Below are 19,496 nucleotides of genomic sequence, written 5' to 3'. Positions count from 1 at the left end.
GCCAGGCAGGGCCTCTTTCTTTGTTTGGAGAAGGGATTAGGCCAAGTGGGCTTGTGGGTCTTTCTGCCTCAGAGGTGGGGGGCTGCAGGCCCAGTCAGGGTCAGATTTAAACTTGGTTTAGGGGGACGTGTAGCACTCGGTGCCAGCCTACAGGGTTACTAGAAAGATGTCCTCCTTAGGCAAATCCTGGCCTCGATAGTAGGAGCCTGGGAGCACATGCCACATCACCCATGGGAGCCACTGTTCCCTCTGTCACCGCGCCCTAGCTGAAGCCTTTTCTTGGGCACTTGGCTTCCTATTAGTGGGTCTTGGCCATCAGCCCAGGCCTGAGGAGGGTGGCTTTTGGCCCCCACAGTGGGAAGTACACACTGTCCAGACCAGGGCTCCAAAGGTAGGTCTCTAGAGAGAAGTAAAGAAATACATGTCAAGGGCTCAGAACACCCCCAATCTGAAAGATGGGAACGAAGGATTCCCCTGAAGATCCCGCACTCAGACCCTCACCTCCGCTGGCTAGATGACAGGTGGCAGTCCTTCATTCTTGTAGTTATGCATGAATAAATCAATGTAGGTGTCCATTCAATTCATGTGAGCTTTCATCTACGAAGCATTCTCTCAGGCTCAGGGGAAGGCTGACCCAAGCCAAGGCAGGGAGTGGTAGATGAATGAGGTTCTTAAGGAGCTTACAAGCTGATGGAACAGGCATATGTGAGCCCTGAGATACATTTGGCCTGAATAAGAGCACTGCTTGTCTGCATGTTTGGAGGAAGGTTCAGAGAAGGGGCAGGAAGGTTCAGGCAGGCATTTCTCTCAGGGCCAGAGTGGGGACAGGGACAGGGATGGAAATGGACTAGAAAGACTTCAAATAAGCAGTGACTCCTGAATCAATTCATGCATGTGTGCGTTCAACAAATATGTATTGAGCACCTGCTATGTGCCAGGCATACCAGGAAGTAGCCAAAGGCCAGCTTTCATGAGGACAGCAGTTGCTGAGAGAGAGACAGGACTCAAGTCTTTACCACACAGACCAAACGGAAAACTAACAACTGAGTTATAGAGCTTTGATGAAGAGGTTTGTGGGACTACTGGAACCAATAGGGACTTGACCTGGTCAGGAAGGTTGAGGTGGCTTCTCTGAGAAAGACTTAAAGGATGAATAGGAAATAACTAGAAAAAGAAGGAGGAGAAGATGATCCAGGCATTGGGCCAGCATGTGCAAAGGGCCTGTAGCAGAAGGGCTGAAGACCAGAGTGGCTGGACCACTGTGAAGGGAATGTGGTGAAGATGAGGCTGGGAAGGGAGCAGGCTGATGTCACCTGAATTTGTGGGACCTTTAGAAGATTTAATCTGGATTTTGTGAGCAAAATGGGAAGTTTTGGAGTTTTTTAAAGATTTTATTTTTAAGTCCTCTCTACCCACAACATGGGGCTTGAACTCATGACCCTGAGATCAAGGGCAGCATGTTCCACTGACTGAGCCAGCCAGGTGCCCCAGCAAGCAAGCTATGATGAAAAGTGATCCAGTTCTTGTGACAAACAGGTTTGAGGGGGCCTGAGTGGAAGTGGCGAGTCCATGAGGGGATAGTATCTGCATAAACAAGGAGAGTGGTTTTGACCAAGGACATGGTGAGATGAGGGGATGGGGGCAGAATTGGACATAGAAGTCAATGTCTGAGACACTGGGCTGCTAGATAAGAAGAGTGATATTGAACATTATTTTATTACGTATGATAAGTAGTAACTTCATTGCTACTAAGGATAGGAAAAGAGGCCATGCCATGCTCTGAGTAAGGAAGAAGGGAATGGTGTTTGGGTTCTGCTCTGTAGTGTTTAATATATTTTCTTGTTAAATCTGTGCAACAAAGCTGAAAGGTGAGTCCTATTTTCTATTTATGAGGAGAGAGCTCTCAGCAAGGTAAAATTACCTGCCTAAGCTCACAGCTGGGAAGAGGGTAAACCTCCACCAGCCTCCTCTCTTAAAAAAAAAAAAAAAAGGCAAAACATCTTCTTCCTCCTCAATATGCTGGAGAGTTGGGATAGAAGTTTTTGGCAAGAAGCGATGAGAAGGAGAGACCTCCTGCCCTGGAAGATCGCAAGGGAGGCTAGGACCGTGCCACTGAGGAGCCCTGGGTGTCCTGCCAGGATCCAAACCATAGGGGTGACCCGAGACACACCTGACTCAAACCAGAAACTGACTCTCCTCTGCATCTCCCACCTCCCACTCCTGGGAAGTCCTTCCTTGACTCTGACCTCATCTGATCTGCTTCTGTCCCCACTGTCACAGCATGCAGGCTCACTGCTACCCGGCCCCGCTGCTCCTTCTCCCTGCACCCTCTTCCTGCAGCCTATGACCGGACGCCGTTTGCTCCCCAGCAGGCACCCCGGCGCGCTGTGTCTGGATCTCCTCCCTCTCCGGAACCTGAGCACAGGGTGCCCCTGCCCCATCCACTGACCTTTGCCTGTGTGAGCCCTGGTTAATTTTTTGCCCAGTCTGTGGGCTGTGGGGCTCCTCCTTCTCCCTCCCAGGGATATAAGTCTGGCCGAGGCTCGCTTGCTTCTCGCCGTCCTGAACCTCCCCCAGCTTCCCCGCCCCTGCCCTCACCATGGCCAAGGGCTTCTACATTTCCAAGGCTCTGGGCATCCTGGCCATCGTCCTGGGCATTGCGGCCGTGTCCACCATCATCGCTCTGTCTGTGGTGTATGCCCAGGAGAAAAACAAGAACGCTGAGAGCTCCCCAGTGAGCTCCCCGGTGAGCTCCCCGGTGAGCTCCCCGGTGAGCCCCACAAACCCCAGCACCACCGCGGCTACCACCTTGGCCCAAAGCAAACCTTGGAACCATTACCGCCTGCCCAAGACTCTGATTCCGAGCTCCTACAACGTGACGCTGAGGCCATACCTCACCCCTAACAGTAATGGCCTGTACACCTTCAAAGGCTCCAGCACAGTTCGCTTCACGTGCAAGGAGTCCACCAGCATGATCATCATCCACAGCAAGAAGCTGAACTACACCAACATCCAGGGGCAGCGGGTGGCCCTGCGGGGCGTGGGGGGTTCCCAGGCTCCTGCCATTGACAGGACCGAGCTGGTGGAGGTCACCGAGTACCTGGTGGTGCACCTGCGGGAGCCACTGCAGGTCAACAGCCAATATGAGATGGACAGTAAGTTTGAGGGGGAGCTGGCCGACGACCTGGCGGGCTTCTACCGCAGCGAGTATACAGAGAATGGTGTCAAAAAGTGAGTTGTGGCTGGGTCTGCACCTGGGGGTAGGGAGGTGGGGGGTGGGCAGGTCCTAGATGCTGAGGCAGAGCTGGATCCTGGGGGCCGAGGGAGGGAGGGCTTGGACTGGCAGGCCTTTGAACTTCCTGGAGGCTTTTGCTGGTTCATGACTGCGTCCACAGGTACTGGTGGAGCGGCTACCTAGAAAGCAGCCCTCTCCTGGGGGCCCCCATTCCCCGCAATAGGGAGTCAGGGGAAAGTGGTAAAAGAGCCTCTGAACAGATAGGAAAACTGGGGCTCACAGGAGAAAAACTTGCCCAAGGTCTCCCGGCTAATACAGGGAGACCTGTATTACCCTGCCAGGACTTTGACTCTGATCTCTCAAAGGAGCGGCCTGTCAGGATCCAGAAGTTGGAAGTTGGGAGGGCAGGGATGAGGCCAGACCGGACTTTCATGCACCCCTTCTCCCACATGCCCAGCAACACACCCTAAATCCCCCACCCCACCTTGCTCACCCTCACGGGTGCAGGCGTTCCACCGGCACCCGCTCTAATATCCTGGTTTGGACAGGGTGCTGGCCACAACACAGATGCAGGCTGCAGATGCCCGGAAATCCTTCCCGTGCTTTGACGAGCCAGCCATGAAGGCCACGTTCAACATCACCCTCATCCACCCCAGCAACCTTGTGGCCCTGTCTAACATGCTGCCCAGAGGTGAGTGGGTCTGTCCCGGAGCCACACACCCTTAGGAAGGAGGCACCTCCAGGGCTAGGAGGCAGGGCAAGGGAGAGGAGGCATCTCTATGTGCTCAAATGCTCCATGCCTAGGTCCCAGTGTCCCTTTTACCGAAGAACCCAACTGGAATGTCACTGAGTTTGAAACCACGCCTATCATGTCTACTTACCTGCTGGCCTACATCGTTAGCGAGTTTAAGAATGTGCAGGAGAACACGCCCAGTAATGTCCTGGTAAGAAGCTGGGCCCACCTGTCCTTCCCCTGGGATTGGTCCTGGCCGGAGAGATAGTCTTGTTTTAATTCATTTTCATCTAAGCCCCAGATTTGTTTGAATCCCAGCTCTGAGTGATCTTGGACAAGTGTCTTAAATGCTAACCCTCAGTCTTTGCATCTGAAAAATGGGTCTCTCCTCATGAGGGGTGTTCCTAACATGTGGGTGCCAGACATATGGTGGCCATGACTGCTATTATTCCCAAAGCCTCCTCCCTAAGACTCAAAGCCCCTCAGAGACCACCAGCCTTTTCCTCTGCTGCCCACAGCTCTCAGTTTAACTCAGTTGATGCCCTCACTAGCCTACTGGGCCCCTGGGGCTCAGCCCATCTGCACCAGAACCCAGGAGGGACCTCTGACCTACCTTCCTTGTCTTTGCAGATCCGGATCTGGGCTCGGCCAAGTGCGATGGACCAAGGCCATGGAAATTATGCCCTGAGGGTGACAGGCCCCATCCTAGACTTCTTTTCCAGACATTATGACACACCCTACCCCCTCAATAAATCTGGTGAGTGAGGGGCCTTGGGGTGGGGGCAGAGGATGGGGCTTCCTCCCCAGAGGCCATCCTGCCAATGGCCTTGCCCTCCCAGACCAGATTGCCTTACCTGACTTCAATGCTGGTGCCATGGAGAACTGGGGGCTGGTGACCTACCGGGAGAGTGCGCTGTTGTATGACCCGCAGTCTTCCTCCATCGGCAACAAGGAGCGCGTGGTCACTGTGATTGCTCATGAGCTGGCCCACCAGGTAGCACCCCCCCATCCCAGAGAGTGCTGGGAAGTGAGCAGGGGGGCTCTGGGAGGAGAGGGCACAAGTCCTCACTCTGTCCTGGGTATCTGGACCCCACCCTGGACTAACAGCAGAGGGGAGTCCTGCCCAGCACCTGGCACATGGGGGACGCTCACTGAAGGGGAGTTCTGGGTCACAGAGCCAGAGTGGCTAACTGGGTTGACCTTCCCTCCCCAACAGTGGTTTGGGAATCTGGTGACCTTGGAATGGTGGAATGACCTGTGGCTGAATGAGGGCTTTGCCTCCTACGTGGAGTACCTGGGCGCTGACTATGCAGAGCCTACCTGGAATCTGGTGAGCCAGCTGCCTAGTGGAGGGGGAAGGGGGGGCCCCTGTGTGCAGGGTCGGTGGTCACCCCCCACCAGGTTGGTCCCTCCTCATGGCCACTGGGGATTTGCAGAAAGACCTCATAGTGCTGAATGAAGTATACCGTGTGATGGCGGTAGATGCGCTGGCCTCTTCCCACCCTCTGTCCTCGCCTGCCAGCGAGGTCAACACCCCGGCCCAGATCAGTGAGGTGTTCGACTCCATCTCCTACAGCAAGGTACTGAGACAATGGGGAGGCAGGCAGAGGGAGCAGGGACTCAGCCCACAGAAGCCACCCCAACCAGGGCTCTGGGAGCACCCGCCCTGGCCAAGGGGGGACACGGGGTCCTGCTGGCACAGCACTGCTTTCTGAGATCCCTGCCCTTCCCCAGGGAGCTTCTGTTCTCAGGATGCTCTCCAGCTTCCTGACTGAGGACCTGTTCAAGAAGGGTGTGGCAGTGAGTACCCTTGGCCAGCCATGGGGGTGTGGGTTGCCCCCGGCCCCTGCCCTGTGTCCCCGAGCCCCGCCCCCCACCACAGGGGCTCAGTGGGAAAGGCTGGGGAGCACCGGTTCTGTGCTCACTGTGGCCTGTCTTTCCACAGTCCTACCTTCATACCTTTGCCTACCAAAACACCATCTACCTGGACCTGTGGAACCACCTGCAGTGGGTCAGTAAAGCCAGCCCCCTAGAGCTGTTTTATTGGGGTCCTGAGATGCTGTAAGTCCCCAGGGGCAGCACATGTGGGAGAGAATGTGTCCAGCTCCACTGGTTACCAGCCCAGACAGGTCATTTGAAGCCTCGGTTGCTCATCTGTAAAATGGGTGCAATGATACAGCTCCATGAAGGAGGTGTTAGGAGACCAAGGGTCAGGATCCCTGGCAGGCAACTCGCCCCCCACTGTAGTGAGCTCCATGATGCGAGCCAAGGATTGCCCTCATCAACCAGCCTGCAAAGTTCCTAAGCCTCTTCTGCCTCGAACTTTGGAGTTAGTCATTCTACTTACTCAGCACTCCTGGCTGCCCTGTGCCCCGATGGGTCCCTCCCAGGCATGACTGTGCACACTCCGGCACCCCCAGCACCAACTTTGACCTTGCCACCCAGCCCTGCTTTGTATTCTTGTCCACTCAGACCCCACGCAGCCCTGTCTGGGCAGACCCTCTGACCTTCCCCACCTCCACTCTCCCCTCCCTGCCTTTCTTAGGGCTGGAGTCTGCATCCTCCCATCTTCCCATCACTTCCCCTTCCTTCCAACAGCCTGATGGACCCCTCCAGAATCCCGAGCCCAGTCCCAGCAGGGAGGGGAGACCCAGGGCCTTGTCATGGGATCACAGATGGCCTCTAGTGCCCCCCACTGGCTGGTCTGCAGCCCAACTTCTATCTGCCAGGAGGCTGGTCTACCCCCACCCCTACATCCCCCCTCCCGGAACCTCCCACAACTTGCTGACAGGGGCACCTACCTCACTGCCTTTGTCCCTTCCCTCCACATCCTGGCTCCACTGTCTTCCTGGCCTGCCTCAGTCTCCCTCTCCTTCCTTCCTGCAAAGCTGAGCCCTCCTCCAAACCACGTGCCCCTCTAGCTCCACCCCTCCCTTCTACCTGCTCTGTCCCTGAGCCCCCTCTCTCTGCAGCAGCCCCCAGCTCCCCTCCCTGCTCAGCTTCTGCCCTTCTGACACTCTTCTTCCTCTTTCCTGTCTTTATTTTCTCAGTTATTAACAGATGTTGTTGGCTTTTTGCTGTTATTATAAAAGCAACGTATGTACATGGGAAAAGATGAAAAAAAGACCTGAGAAGACTATAGCAACCACACTAAGCCTATGCCCAGACCACCCACACTCTCATCCTCTCCCTCACTCTGCACCCTGCCTGTTCCTCTCCCCTCTCCTCCTCCGGGGTTGTTCATGCTGGACGCCCCCCTCCCATACCCACCTCCCGTTAGGCCACAGAAGCAGGGAGTGGGGGGGCTTAGATTTGCTTAACCGAAGTGCAACGCACCAAACACCTGGAAGTTCTCAGCCTACCCAACCATTGGCAGCCAAGGAGAGGCAGAGCCTGGCTGAGGACCACCTCCCTCTTGCCTCCCTGCAGGGTGGTGCCAGGTGTACGGAGGCTGCTGAGGATGGGCGAGGTAGGAGGGGTGGTCCGCTGATGGCCGCTATATCTTGCTCTGCCCCAGGCTTTAGGCAATCAGACAGCCATCAACCTGCCTTACACAGTGAACGCCATCATGGACCGCTGGATCCTGCAGATGGGCTTCCCCGTCGTCACTGTGGACACCACCACAGGCACCCTCTCCCAGAAGCACTTCCTTCTTGACCCTCAGTCCAACGTCACCCGCCCCTCAAAGTTCAAGTGAGCAGACAGGGTCGCTGACCCAGGCGTCCCAGTGAGGGCTCTGAGGGGCAGTTGCCATGGCACCCCTTAACCATTGCAGGTCCTGGCCTGCGGTGGCCCCAGCCCCAGGGGCTGGAGCCAGGCTCTCCCTCTCTGGCTGGGAAGATGGGAGTGTTTTGTGCTGGAGCTGGGCAGAAATGGGGAGCGGGGCCTGGGCTGCTCATCACTGACCATGTCCAGGAGCTGCTATCTCTCACCACCTGGTTTGGGGGCTCTTGTTGCAGCTACCTGTGGATTATACCCATCTCTTCTGTCAAAAGTGGCACACAGCAGGCACACTACTGGATGCCAGACAATGCAAAAGGTAATCCAGCCCTGCCCTAGGGGACAGAAGTTCCACCCCATATTCCTGGGCCCACATCTCCTGGCCCACATTCTGAGGGTCAAGACAGGTCTCAGTGATGGCTTCCTTCATCATTTCATTCAATTAATGGAGCCAACTGCTTTGGTCCTAAGTTTTAATCTGCTGTGTGACTCTTGGCAAGTTATTATCCCTCTCTGGTCTCCATTTCCTCATCTATAAAATGGGGCTGAGAACAATATCTAGTTGTGTGAGTTGTGTGAGGACTAAAGAAGAGAATCTACATGAAATGTTTAAAACAGTACCTGGCACAAAGTATGAACAGCCCTGCTCTGCCAGTTACTGAGGACGCCAAGCTCAAGGTAATTCATCCTTGGCCTAGGCCAGAACTGCAGGTGAAGAGAAGGAAGATAAGCAGTTAGAACTTTCCAGAGCCATGTTGAATGCTTTAACCGAGGCATGTACAGCTTCCGGGGCATGGGGCAGGAAGCCAGGAATAAGAAAGATTTGGCTTCATGGAGAGGTGAGAGAAGGCTTCCTGGAGGAGGTGAGCAGTCTTAGAGGAAGAGAAGGAGTTGGCCAGGCCCATGGTGGCAGAGATAATAGTAAGTGCAAGGCATAGAGGCAGGAGAGAAGTAAGGCCTGTGACTTGGGCAGAGGTGTGCCCTCAAGGTAAGGCTGGTTCCTGAGGTCCCTGCAGGCTGCAGGACACAGTGGCTGTGTCTTCAGGCCAGGAGAAGCCAGGGAAGGTGGGAAGTGGGCAAGGACCACCTCTATGGAAGGACTTCCTCTGGCTGCCCGGAGAAAGGCTGGAAGGGAGGGAAGAGAGGGGCAACACTGAGGGGTTGACTGGCTGGGAGGCATTGCCTGAGCCTCCTCCTCAGTGACTGGGGGATGATGTTGCTGTTATGAGCTGGGGAGGAGGAGCAGTAGCCTGGGGAGTGCGGATGGAGATATCTGGGTGGCTGTCACTGACCCAGCCATGTGGATCCTATGGGAGGCAGGGTGGGCAGTGAGGGGCAGAGATGGCACTAGGTCCATCTGAAGTCACCGGCAGTCCTGTGCTTCTTCTCCTCCCCACTCCTCGGCATCACCCAGGGCTTCAGGGCCAGACAGTGCCAGAGGCTACATGGGAGGCTGCTCTCACCAAGGCCAAGGGTCAGCCTGTGGCCTTCTGAGCAGCACCATCCAGTGCTGGTCTCTCCCCACAGTCCAGAATGACCTGTTCAAAACCACCGGTGATGAGTGGGTCCTGCTGAACCTCAATGTGACGGGCTACTACCTGGTGAACTATGACCAGAACAACTGGAAGAAGATCCATACTCAGCTGCAGACAGACCTGTCGGTGGGTGTCTGCCCCCCCCCCCGCCCCCACCCAATTGTCCTCCTACCAGGCCCGGCCCAAGGATGGTGCACCAGACAGCCGGGCCTGCCCCCACCGCCAACCTGAGGTCACATCCTCTGTTGCCCCTTCTAGGTCATCCCTGTCATCAACCGGGCTCAGGTCATCCATGACACCTTCGACCTGGCCAGGTGAGTACCCTTTCCCTCTTGGGCACAGCCCAACTCAGGCCTGGTGACATTAGCAAGAGGTGCCCCATAACAAGAGCAGCACTCTTCCTGTTGGCCTTACCATCCGGGGCACAGGGCAGCAGGCTCCCTGAGCTGCTGCACACCCCCAGATAAGGCATCTGAGACTTAGTTTGAGTGCTTTACCTAAGGTCACACAGAAGTAGCCCCTGAGGGCCAGACGCAGGCCTGTCTACCTCTAGCACCATGCTGTGCTGCACAGCACCAGGCTTTTTCTGAAGCTTCACAGGGTGCCAGGCGGCCATGCTAAGTGCTAAAAAAAAAAAAAAAATCTGACAGGCCAGGACAGGAGATGCTGTACCTACTGCATCCCCAGCAGGTGCTCAGCCCTCTGATTTAAGTGATGTCCCCAGAGACGTGGACATTTATGAACCAAATGTGCACACACAGCCTGAGAAGGAGGGGGAAGGAAGGGACGGAGAGCCAAGAAAATCAGAGAAGAGGTGGGCCGAATAAGGAGCACAGACTTTTTGTACTTAGGAATCTCAGCTCTGTGGCCTTAGGCAAATCACATGACCTCTCTGAGCCTCAGTTTCCTGTTTGTAAAATGGGGATAATACGCAAGGGAACGTGATTGGCAGCGGCTGAGGGCAGGGCCTGAGCTGGCCTTGTTTGTGGTAGTGGCCAGCGTCCATGTCCCCCAGCTCATCCACAGTGAACCCCAGAGCTGGCGCAGCTGGGGCTCCACGACCTCAGGTTCCACGAACGGGTCAGGGTTCCGTTAGTGTGGCTGACTTACTTGAGCCTCTCTGTTTGTCCCCAGTGCCCAAATCGTCCCTGTCACTCTGGCGCTGAACAGCACCCTCTTCCTGAACCAAGAGACAGAGTACATGCCCTGGGAGGCCGCCCTGAGCAGCCTGAGCTACTTCAAGCTCATGTTCGACCGCTCTGAGGTCTACGGCCCCATGAAGGTACAGGAGGTCATGGCAGGATCCAAGGACCACTTGACTCATTGCCTGGAATTGCATCATTAGGGGGTTAACAGAAACATGGTCTGGGGTGGTGGGACCCTTCAGAGAGGCGAGAGGGCTGTGGGATGAAGGGAGCAGGGATTGACAAACTGAACAGGTTGGGGAGGACAAAGAAAGGACCCAGACTTCTAGCGGGGTTTGTTGTTTTGGAAATTAGCACTGTCAGGAGCACAGAAAAAGCCACTGAGCTGGGAGTTGGAGGGCCCCACTTTTACCAGCTGTATGGCTTTGGCCAACTCTCATCAGCCCCAGTGAACCCCTCTGTGAAATGAGGGAGGTGCAGGTGGGAGGTGCAGGTATTAACAGCTGTGAGCTTGGGGTGGCAGCAGGGAGCACATATGTTGAGGCTCCCATGGGGGAGACCAGAGGGAAACTCAGCAGGTTCACCGAAAAAAAAAAAAAAAAAAAAAAAAGGCACCTAAGACCTTAAATGTCCAACAGCTGGGGATTGGTTAAGTAAACTACAAGATCCATTTCATGGAATAGTACACAGCCCTTAGATGATACTTGAAGAGATCTTTTTGTTTGTTTTTTGAGAGAGAGAGAGAAAGTGACCTAATGGGTGAGATTGGGTGGGGGGCAGAGGGAGAGGGAGAATCTTAACCAAATCTGGACTCTGCGCCCAGAATGGAGCCTAACGTGGGGCTCAATCTCACCACCCTGAAATCATGACCTGAGCTGAAATCAAACAAGTATCCAAAAAAAAAAAAAAAAGAAAGAAAGAAAGAAAAGAAAAGAAATAAATAATGAGGCACTTAACAGTCTGAGCCACCCAGGTGCCCCTTGAAGAGATCATTTTTACTTAAAAAATTTTTATTTTCCTTTAAGATTTTATTTATTTATTCATGAGAGACACAGAAAGAGAGGCAGAGACATAGGGAGAGGGAGAAGCAGGCTCCTTGCTGGGAGCCCCATGTGGGACTCGATCCCAGAACCTCGGGATCATGACTTGAGCTGAAGGCGAATGCTCAACTACTGAGCCACTCAGGTGCCCCTGGACCCAGAATTTACCTGGGTTTGGAAGGTTCTAGGTTGGAAATTGTTCCTCAGAGATTTTCAGGCCTTGCTCTACGGACTCCCAGCCTCTTGTGTTGCTATTGAGAAGCTCAGAGTCTTGCTCATTCCTGGTTATTTGAATGTGGCTGTTCTCTCCCTTCTAGAATCCTGTGGGCTCTTTTCTCAATCCTAGTGGGCCTTTGCATGAGTCTTTCTCCTCCTCCTCCCCTTTCCATCTGGACCTTTTAGCATTGCTTCCTAAGACATCCCTCCCCTCCTTGCTGTTGGGTTCTCTCCTTCCCAGGCCCCTGTTAATCCAACTTACTGTTCTTGTGTTGGCCCTCTGATTGTCCTCTGACTTCCAGCTTCCAGCTCGCTGACTTTCTGTTCTGCCCTCTGTGATGCACCACCTCTCCGCCTGGCAGGCCACCTCTCTGCTACAGACTGCTGGCATTTCTTCTGTCACGTGTTTAAACTTCCAAGTCCTGGTCCTGGTTCTAGCATCTTATGCAAATCTTCTCTGGACATTCAGAAGGTATTCGTCTCAGGCTTTTACAAAGCTTTCTTTTTTTTCCATTGACTTGTTTCCTGAGTCTTCTGGTGTTTTTGGTCTTTGGAGAGACCACATCAGAGGCTATGCTGCCCCCTTCGGATTTGAAGGTGAGGCAATAAAAAGCCATTGGAAGTTCCGTGCAAAGGTCACATGTGTCACCTGCAGGTCTCGTTGGGGAGGTGGGATGACTGGGTAGCCAAGTGATTCCTCATGGGGACCCTCAAATATTAGTAGCCACTGGGCACCTGGCTGGCTCAGTTAGAAAACCACACAACTAAAAAAAAAAAAAAAAAAAAAAAAAAAAAGAAAACCACACAACTCTTGATCTTGGGGTTGTGAGTTCGAGCCTCACATTGAATATAGAGATTACTAAAAAAAGAAAAAGAAAAAAATTTAGTATCTATGAGTGTATTTCTCTGAGACCAGAGAGTCATCTTCTATCTTATATAACAAAGCTGGTGATGCTCATTCTTTGGGATTGAGGGTCAGGGAAGAAACTGGAGATCTCTGCATTCGGGATATAAACTTTCACCTCTGGGCCTCTCTGCAGTCTGCCAACCCTTCCCCTGTGTCTGGTGACTGCCAGTTCTGAGTCCCCACACATTGGGCCTCACCCATGGTGAGGGTGGGGAGGGCAGGGTGCTGCCTGCTGCCAGAAGAGAAGTGGGAGCTTGGGGGGTTTAATTGCTCCTGCTACAGACTTTGACTCCTTAGCTCTGTGTCCACCCCTGCCTCACCCCTGCCCACTGCAGCCCTGTCCCTCTGACCCTGAGCCCTGTCTTGGCCAATCTCACTTCCAGTTCCATGTACCCCTTGGCAGGTGCTGTGCTGCAGGCCATGCCACTCTGCTCTTCCATCCCTCTCTCTCCACCTTCCAGCTCCTTGTCTGCGCAGGGCCCTCATCCACTCCGGTTTTCCTTCCTATTTCCTTTGTTCTTGGAAGTTTATTCCTTTAACATTTGGACGTGGATGCCGATTGGCACACGTGGCGATCTACCCCGTTGCACCAGAGTCTGCAAGGGGTTTTGATCATGTGAAGCAAGGCTTACATTCCAGTGTCAGGGACAAAGAGCAGTGTGCAGACTTATAGAAACACTAGGTAGAAGAAGAAAAATAAGGGGTGAACTCACCAACTTGAAAATCATAGTTTAGGGAAGCTCCTGGGTGGATTTTATTTTCTGCAGAGGCTGCTCCCACAATACACATGTGATATTTAGCATCGGGCAGCAGGGATGGTGGGACCCAACACTGTATGAAAAAGTGGTAACATGAGCACATGGAGTGTTAGACTGGCAGAGGGAGGGAGGGAGAACCTGAGACCGGTCAGCTGACAGCTGGCCCAGCCCCGGACCCTTTGCGCACTGGCCGGTCCCGGGCAATACCCAAGCCTCCAGCCTCTTCACTTCTGTGCCGTTAGCCCTTCTACACCTACCCACCCACGTCAGAGGGTGCATGGGGCTCAGAGCGGTCAGGCATGAGTCTCACCCTCAAAGCTCTTTGTGTTTTCTTCTCCCCAGAACTACCTGAGGAAGCAGGTCACACCTCTCTTTAATCATTTTGAAAAAATCACCCAAAACTGGACCGATCACCCACAGACCCTCACAGAACAGTGAGTATGCAGTTGAGAAGCTCAGGGCCTTGCTCGTTTCCTCATTCCCAGAGGTCATGGGCGGCCCAGCCACCCTGACTGAGGAGTCCAGAGCACAGCCCTGCAGTATCCTCCTTTGGAAGACATCTCTGGACCTGGGCAACCAGCAGGGAAAGAACCCCTCCTAGGAGTAGGAGGTGGCCTGCCCTAAGGCTCTTTGTGGCCTGTGGGGCCATCTGGCCCTTTGTATAAGAGACCAAACTGAAACTCTGAGGTCCCTCACTGGCTTGGTCATTTATTTTATTTTAAAGATTTATTTATATATTTGAGAGCAAGAGAGCAAGAGCACATGAGCTGGGGAGGGACAGAGGGGGAGAGAGAGAGAGAGAGAGAGAACCCCCAGCAGATTCCCCACTGAGCACAGAGCCCAATGTGGGGCTCGATCCCAGGACCCCCTGAAATCAGGACCTGAGCTGAAATCAAGAGCTGGCTGTTTAACAGAGCCACCCATGCGCCCCTTGGTCATTTAGATTCTAAATGTTCAAATTGGGGCTGGAGCCTGTGCTGACCCCTCTAGGTCCCTGGGCTGTCCAAGGCACAGAGCAAACAGAGGAACCCAGTGGGTGGGATGGACTGCAGCCTCAGACAGAGCCTGGGCCGTGCCATCCTCTCCAGAGCTCTGCATCAGCAGGGGAATCTTTGCCAGAGTCTAGGCCAGGTGACCCATGGGCCTGCTGACCAAGTGTCACCCCTGGGACAGGTACAACGAGATTAATGCCGTCAGCACCGCCTGCACTTATGGGGTTCCTAAGTGTAAGGACCTGGTCTCAACTCTTTTCGCAGAGTGGAGGAAGAACCCCCAAAATAACCCGTGAGTGTACCCCTTCTCCTCCCCCAACCTCCATCTGTCCCACAAACCCATAGCCACATCCTCATCAGACCTTCGTCCTACCCTCCCTGCTCTTGCTCTCCCCGACACCCCCACCCTCGCCAGGATCTACCCCAACCTGCGGTCTACCGTGTACTGCAACGCCATTGCCCAGGGTGGCGAGGAGGAGTGGAACTTTGTGTGGGAGCAGTTTAGGAACACTTCGCTGGTAAACGAGGCTGACAAACTCCGCTCAGCCCTGGCATGCAGCACCCAGGTCTGGATCCTGAACAGGTGAGGACTGGGCCCGGACGGGGCTGAGCACGTTTCCCTCCCCACTGGGAACCAGGATCTCCACATGGGAGACAATGAACCAGCCGGGCCTCCACACTCTCATTTACGGGGGATCCCCATAAACTTGTACAATGGGGGCAGTATGTTCCCCATTTTACAGATGAGAACACTGAAGCTCAGAGAAGCCAAACAACTTGCCCAAAATCCAGAAGTTTTAGTAAGTGGTGAAGTCAAGATCTGAACCCAGATCTGCATCCATGTCTCATGTTTTTAACTGCTGTGGCTTCTTGGCCTGTAGTTGATAGCAGCTCAGTTTAACTTCACCAGGGACTCTGGTGCAGCTGGACCTGAGTACTTTGGAGGTGCAGCCGGGCATGCCTCACAGTCTGGGATGAGGGCTCCTGGCTCCCGCCGTGTGCCACATATACCATCTCCCAGACTCCAGTGAAGAGCCTCCCTCAATGTCAAGGACAAGAGTAGCCACTCTACCTGGTACAGGGCTCTGGGCTCTGGGAGTCCTTCCTTTACTCAGTCATTCATGGTCAGTCATCAGATATTTATCAGGCACCTGGTCCATGTCAGGCATGACCCTTGGCATTAGCCAATGACCCCACCGAGGAGACTCAGTGTCCCATTAGGCAGAGGGAGGTAGCACTAAGGGGTCTTCAGCCCGTAGTAGGGTAAAGAGATACTAAGAGGCTACAGGAGAGGTGTGGGCGAGGTGAGCATGGGACCCTTTGCTGTCCTGGATCCTCTCTCGAATCATATGACTCTAGCCCTTGGAAGTGTCACTAACACAACATCCTGCCCTCACAGGTACCTGAGTTACACCCTGAACCCTGAATTCATCCGGAAGCAAGATGTCATCTCCACTCTTAGCAGCATCGCCAGCAATGTCATCGGGCAAAGTCTGGCCTGGGACTTCATTCAGAGCAACTGGAAAAAGCTCTTTGAGGAGTGAGTCTGCGAGAGCATGTTAGAAGTGCCCACTGAGGCTGGAGTGTCCTTGGAGGGAGACACGTGTGTCTGTGTGTCTGTGTGCATGGGACACTGCAGGGCTGGAAGTTAGGAGTGCTGACAAATTAACCGAGCTTGAGGTCAGGTGAGGGGCAAATAATGCAAGACAAGACAGGGTCTGGGCTGTCCCTTTTCGCCCTCAGGTGGGGGCGGGGGTGAAGAAAATCTAGTTCTCTGCAGAGATAGGAGCAGGGACAGTGCCATCAGACCTGTATTCGCATCCCTAGGGCATGTCATTTCCTCTCATCTATAAGATGAGAACAGTCACAGGGTGGTTGTAAGGATATAGTGTCCCCTGCCAGTCACTGAGCTTAGTTCTCAGTTTCTCATGGCTCTTCTCTCTCCCCGCCTTGTAGCTATGGCACCGGCTCCTTCTCCTTCTCCAACCTCATCCAGGCAGTGACCCGACGATTTTCCACTGAGTTTGAGCTGCAGCAGGTAAGCTGCCCTGGACTCTGGGGCAGCCCGCAGAGGTCCATCCCCTATCTAAAGGGGCAGCTCAACCACTGAGCCACCAGGGTGTCCCTAGTTTTTGTATTTTTCATTGCTAGTGTGTAGAAATGTACTATGATCTTTGTACTATGCTCTTGCATCTTGCAACCTTGCTGAATTAGTTAGTTTTAATAGTTTCTTGGGTAGATTCCTAGGATTTTCTGTATGCAAAATCATGTCATCTGCTAATAGAGTTTTATTTCTTCCTTTCTGGATGCCTTTTATTTCATTTTCTTGCCTAATTATCCTGGCTACACTAGTACTAATATATCTTTTAATCTATGATATTTAAAAAAATAATACCATTTATTTGTTGAAACAACTAGGTAATTTTTAGTATAGAAATGGCCACATTTTGAATTTGCTGATTGCTTCCTTGTGGTATCTTGCTTAATTTGTCCCTCTCCCCTCCCTTGATTGGGCTGAGATTATAATTCAATTAAAAACTGAGGGCCAACTCAATAAAGAACCATGCAATGAAGGTCAGATATATCCAGGAGCCAGATTTAAGCATGAGGCTGTTCGTTTTCACCTCTGCCCTAGATGAAGACTTTCTCCTACAGAGAAAGAAGGACAGCCCTTCCTCTCCTGGAGAACAGGCTGTGGCTCTGTTGCCAAGGGCCCTAATGTGGGTGGGAGGACAGAAGACTGGACAGCCCTCTCCTCAAGGCTGTGTTAGAGACCCAGTCTGGGGCTGAGAATTTTCATTTTCCCGGCAGCTGGAGCAATTCAAGGCAAACAACATGGACACGGGCTTCGGCTCAGGCACCCGGGCTCTGGAGCAAGCCCTGGAGAAGACCAAAGCAAACATCAAGTGGGTGAAAGAAAACAAGGAGGCAGTACTCCAGTGGTTCAGAGAAAACAGCCAATAGTCCTTGGTCCTTACCATCACCTGGCCCCCACGGGAGATGCCTGTATGTGCCTGTCCCTGTGGCCCACAGCAGGACCCCATGTCGGACCCTGAGGCAATGGTGTCCTCCCCTCAGGGACAAAGTCTCTGGCCCATGTTTTCTCCACTCTGCCCATGGGGGCCAGTCCAGTTCCCAATGGCCAGACTGTCCAAGCACCTCCCAAGCCGCTGCCCCTCATGCCAACCCCTACCCCAGGACTGGCCTGGTGTCTGTCACCCAGGGCCCTGGGGCTGATCTCAGGGAAGCCCAGCTCTAGGGCCAGATGAGCAGAAGCCCTTGATGGACGATGGATGGCCTTAGGGGAGCAGCCCTGTGCCCTCTCTCACCTTTCCATAGAGATCCTGAACCTGAAGAATCAACAGGGGACAAGATCTATATATTTTTTTTTCTAAGAGAAAATGTAAATAAAGGATTTCTAGATCAATGTCTAGACTCATTGCTAAACTAGAGCAGGAGTGGGTTTGCCCAGCAGCCAGGAAGACTGAGAGGGGAGGTACCTGGGGTGTATGGGACCCCCAGTGGGCAGAGGGCGAGAAGCATCAGCCTGCTGGTCCCTCCTACATAATGCCTGTGTGTCCCTGTGGGGTCTGCCGGCAGTCTTCATTTCATCCATAATCAATGGCAGGCTGGAGACCTGGGTGCTTGGGAACTATGGGGGGAGGGGCCCTAGGCCACTGGACACGATGGTTCTGATGGTGGTGTGGGGAGAGCTGGGGCTTGGTGCCAGGCCCAGAGCAGGTCCTGACAGTGAAGGGAGTGTTTTTTCAGAAAGCAGAAGTTTCCATAGTTCCAGACACTGGGGTCAGCACCTGTCCTAACATGAGGGAAGGGAGCAGGGTGCTGACTGGGCTCCTCTTCTTGTGTCGCAGCCAGCACATGTGGGACAGTGAGAGGGGGCCTTGGAGTGAGGACAGAAAGCTCTGGGACCCAGGTCTGGTCTGACCATTCACTGGCCAAAGGCATGTCCCATCTCCTCTCCAGGATCCATGGTAGCAGGTGGGATATCAGTCTGTAAAGTGGTTGTTTTCACGAGTAGCATGCAGGAAAAGGCAGATGCCCCCCAGATCACTTGGGGCAGCTGGTGGTCAGTGCCTATTCTGAGGAGGAGGTCTGGGACCCCATGGCTCCATGGCCCCCATTAGCCTTGGTGGAAGTTTCGAGGCAATTGGAGCCAGGTTGTTGGAAGCTCACCTTGCCCTCAGCCCCACAGGGCCCAGCTGAGCACCCCAGGCCGGTGGAGAGAACATGGGAGGTAACAGATCACAGTGCTCCTTGGGGGTCTCCTCCAAGTGAGTCACTGGGGCTGGAGTCATAGAGAGCAGGGGGCCTGGTTTCAGATCACAGCTTGGCCAGTTTGTTGGGCAAGTGACGCAAACCCGTGGGCTTGGTTTCTGCATCTGTACAATAAAAATAATGGATCAGAGGGTTGGGGTGTGGATCTAAGGAGAGTCACATATCGGGCTATCTGGTGCACTGCCCTGCAGGAGGAGGAAATCTGGGTGTTGTTACCCCTAGTCCTGCCTCCTGGCCTCCCCTCTCTCCTCACAGCCTCTGTTCCTTCTTGGGTGAAGTGGGGGTGGGGCTGGGCCAGGAAGGCTCCTCAGCGGCAACTGCAGTCCCTACATCAAAGGCGGGGCGGGCCAAAGAGTGAGACCAGCCCAGGTTATGGGGTGGGATCTCTTCACCAATCAGGAGGCTTCCCTCAGCCTAGCCCCTGTGAGCCAGCCCTTCCTGTCGCCAGTGCCCAGCAGCCATGGCTGGCACTTAACCTTCTGGGGATCAGAGGGCAGGCCCCCTCAGGAGGTCCCGCTGGGGGAGGGGCCGGCCCCCCCAGGGTCCCTGGGAGAGAGCTGACCTCCAAGGAGAAGTGTCTGCAGGGATCCTCGTCTTGGTGCCTGGCACTGGGCCAAGTGTTTATGCGCATTATCTCATTTGGGTCTCAACACACCCGGGAGATAAGGATTGTTTTTATCTCAGGTTTGCAGATAAAGAAACTGAGGCGCAGGGAGTTTAACTCAGTAGAGCTAGAATGAGAAGCAGGCTCTTGAGCTGGGGCAGAGTGGCGGAAGCCCTCCTCCATTTGGAGCTGGGGCGAGGTCTGTGGCATCCACATGTTGTGTGCTCCCCACCACCTGACAGCTTCCGAGGCTGGCATCCCGAATGCCCTGTGTGTCTGGAGGAAATTGGGTCCTGAGAATACAGTGAGGGTGCA

The 19,496-nt window shown here is 54.0% G+C and overlaps 1 protein-coding gene across 1 annotated transcript; it reads left to right on the top strand.

Moving 5' to 3' along the window:
- Window positions 1-2,599: 2,599 nt before the first annotated feature.
- On the top strand, window positions 2,600-17,700 carry ANPEP (alanyl aminopeptidase, membrane). Its single transcript, NM_001146034.1, has 20 exons — window positions 2,600-3,231; window positions 3,784-3,926; window positions 4,040-4,179; window positions 4,599-4,725; window positions 4,808-4,962; window positions 5,185-5,298; window positions 5,405-5,548; window positions 5,703-5,768; window positions 5,914-5,979; window positions 7,486-7,661; window positions 7,928-8,007; window positions 9,216-9,349; window positions 9,482-9,537; window positions 10,358-10,505; window positions 13,632-13,723; window positions 14,463-14,573; window positions 14,697-14,864; window positions 15,681-15,821; window positions 16,238-16,319; window positions 17,093-17,700. Exons 1-20 carry the CDS (start codon window positions 2,600-2,602, stop codon window positions 17,243-17,245), a joined length of 2,928 nt encoding a protein of 975 aa, NP_001139506.1. The 3' UTR covers window positions 17,246-17,700.
- Window positions 17,701-19,496: the final 1,796 nt, after the last annotated feature.

The sequence above is a fragment of the Canis lupus genome, chromosome 3 (genome assembly GCF_011100685.1).
Source record: "Canis lupus familiaris isolate Mischka breed German Shepherd chromosome 3, alternate assembly UU_Cfam_GSD_1.0, whole genome shotgun sequence".
Taxonomy (NCBI): Eukaryota; Metazoa; Chordata; class Mammalia; order Carnivora; family Canidae; genus Canis; species Canis lupus.
Note: the sequence above shows the minus strand (reverse complement) of the source record. Positions and strands in the feature narration are given on the sequence as shown.

Excerpts from the sequence above, each read along its gene's own strand:
- ANPEP (NM_001146034.1), top strand. The coding sequence starts at position 2,600 with ATGGCCAAGGGCTTCTACATTTCCAAGGCTCTGGGCATCCTGGCCATC. Across the intron at positions 4,726-4,807 it reads CTACCCCCTCAATAAATCTG|ACCAGATTGCCTTACCTGAC; the intron begins GTGAGTGAGGGG and ends TTGCCCTCCCAG. Across the intron at positions 5,549-5,702 it reads ACTCCATCTCCTACAGCAAG|GGAGCTTCTGTTCTCAGGAT; the intron begins GTACTGAGACAA and ends GCCCTTCCCCAG.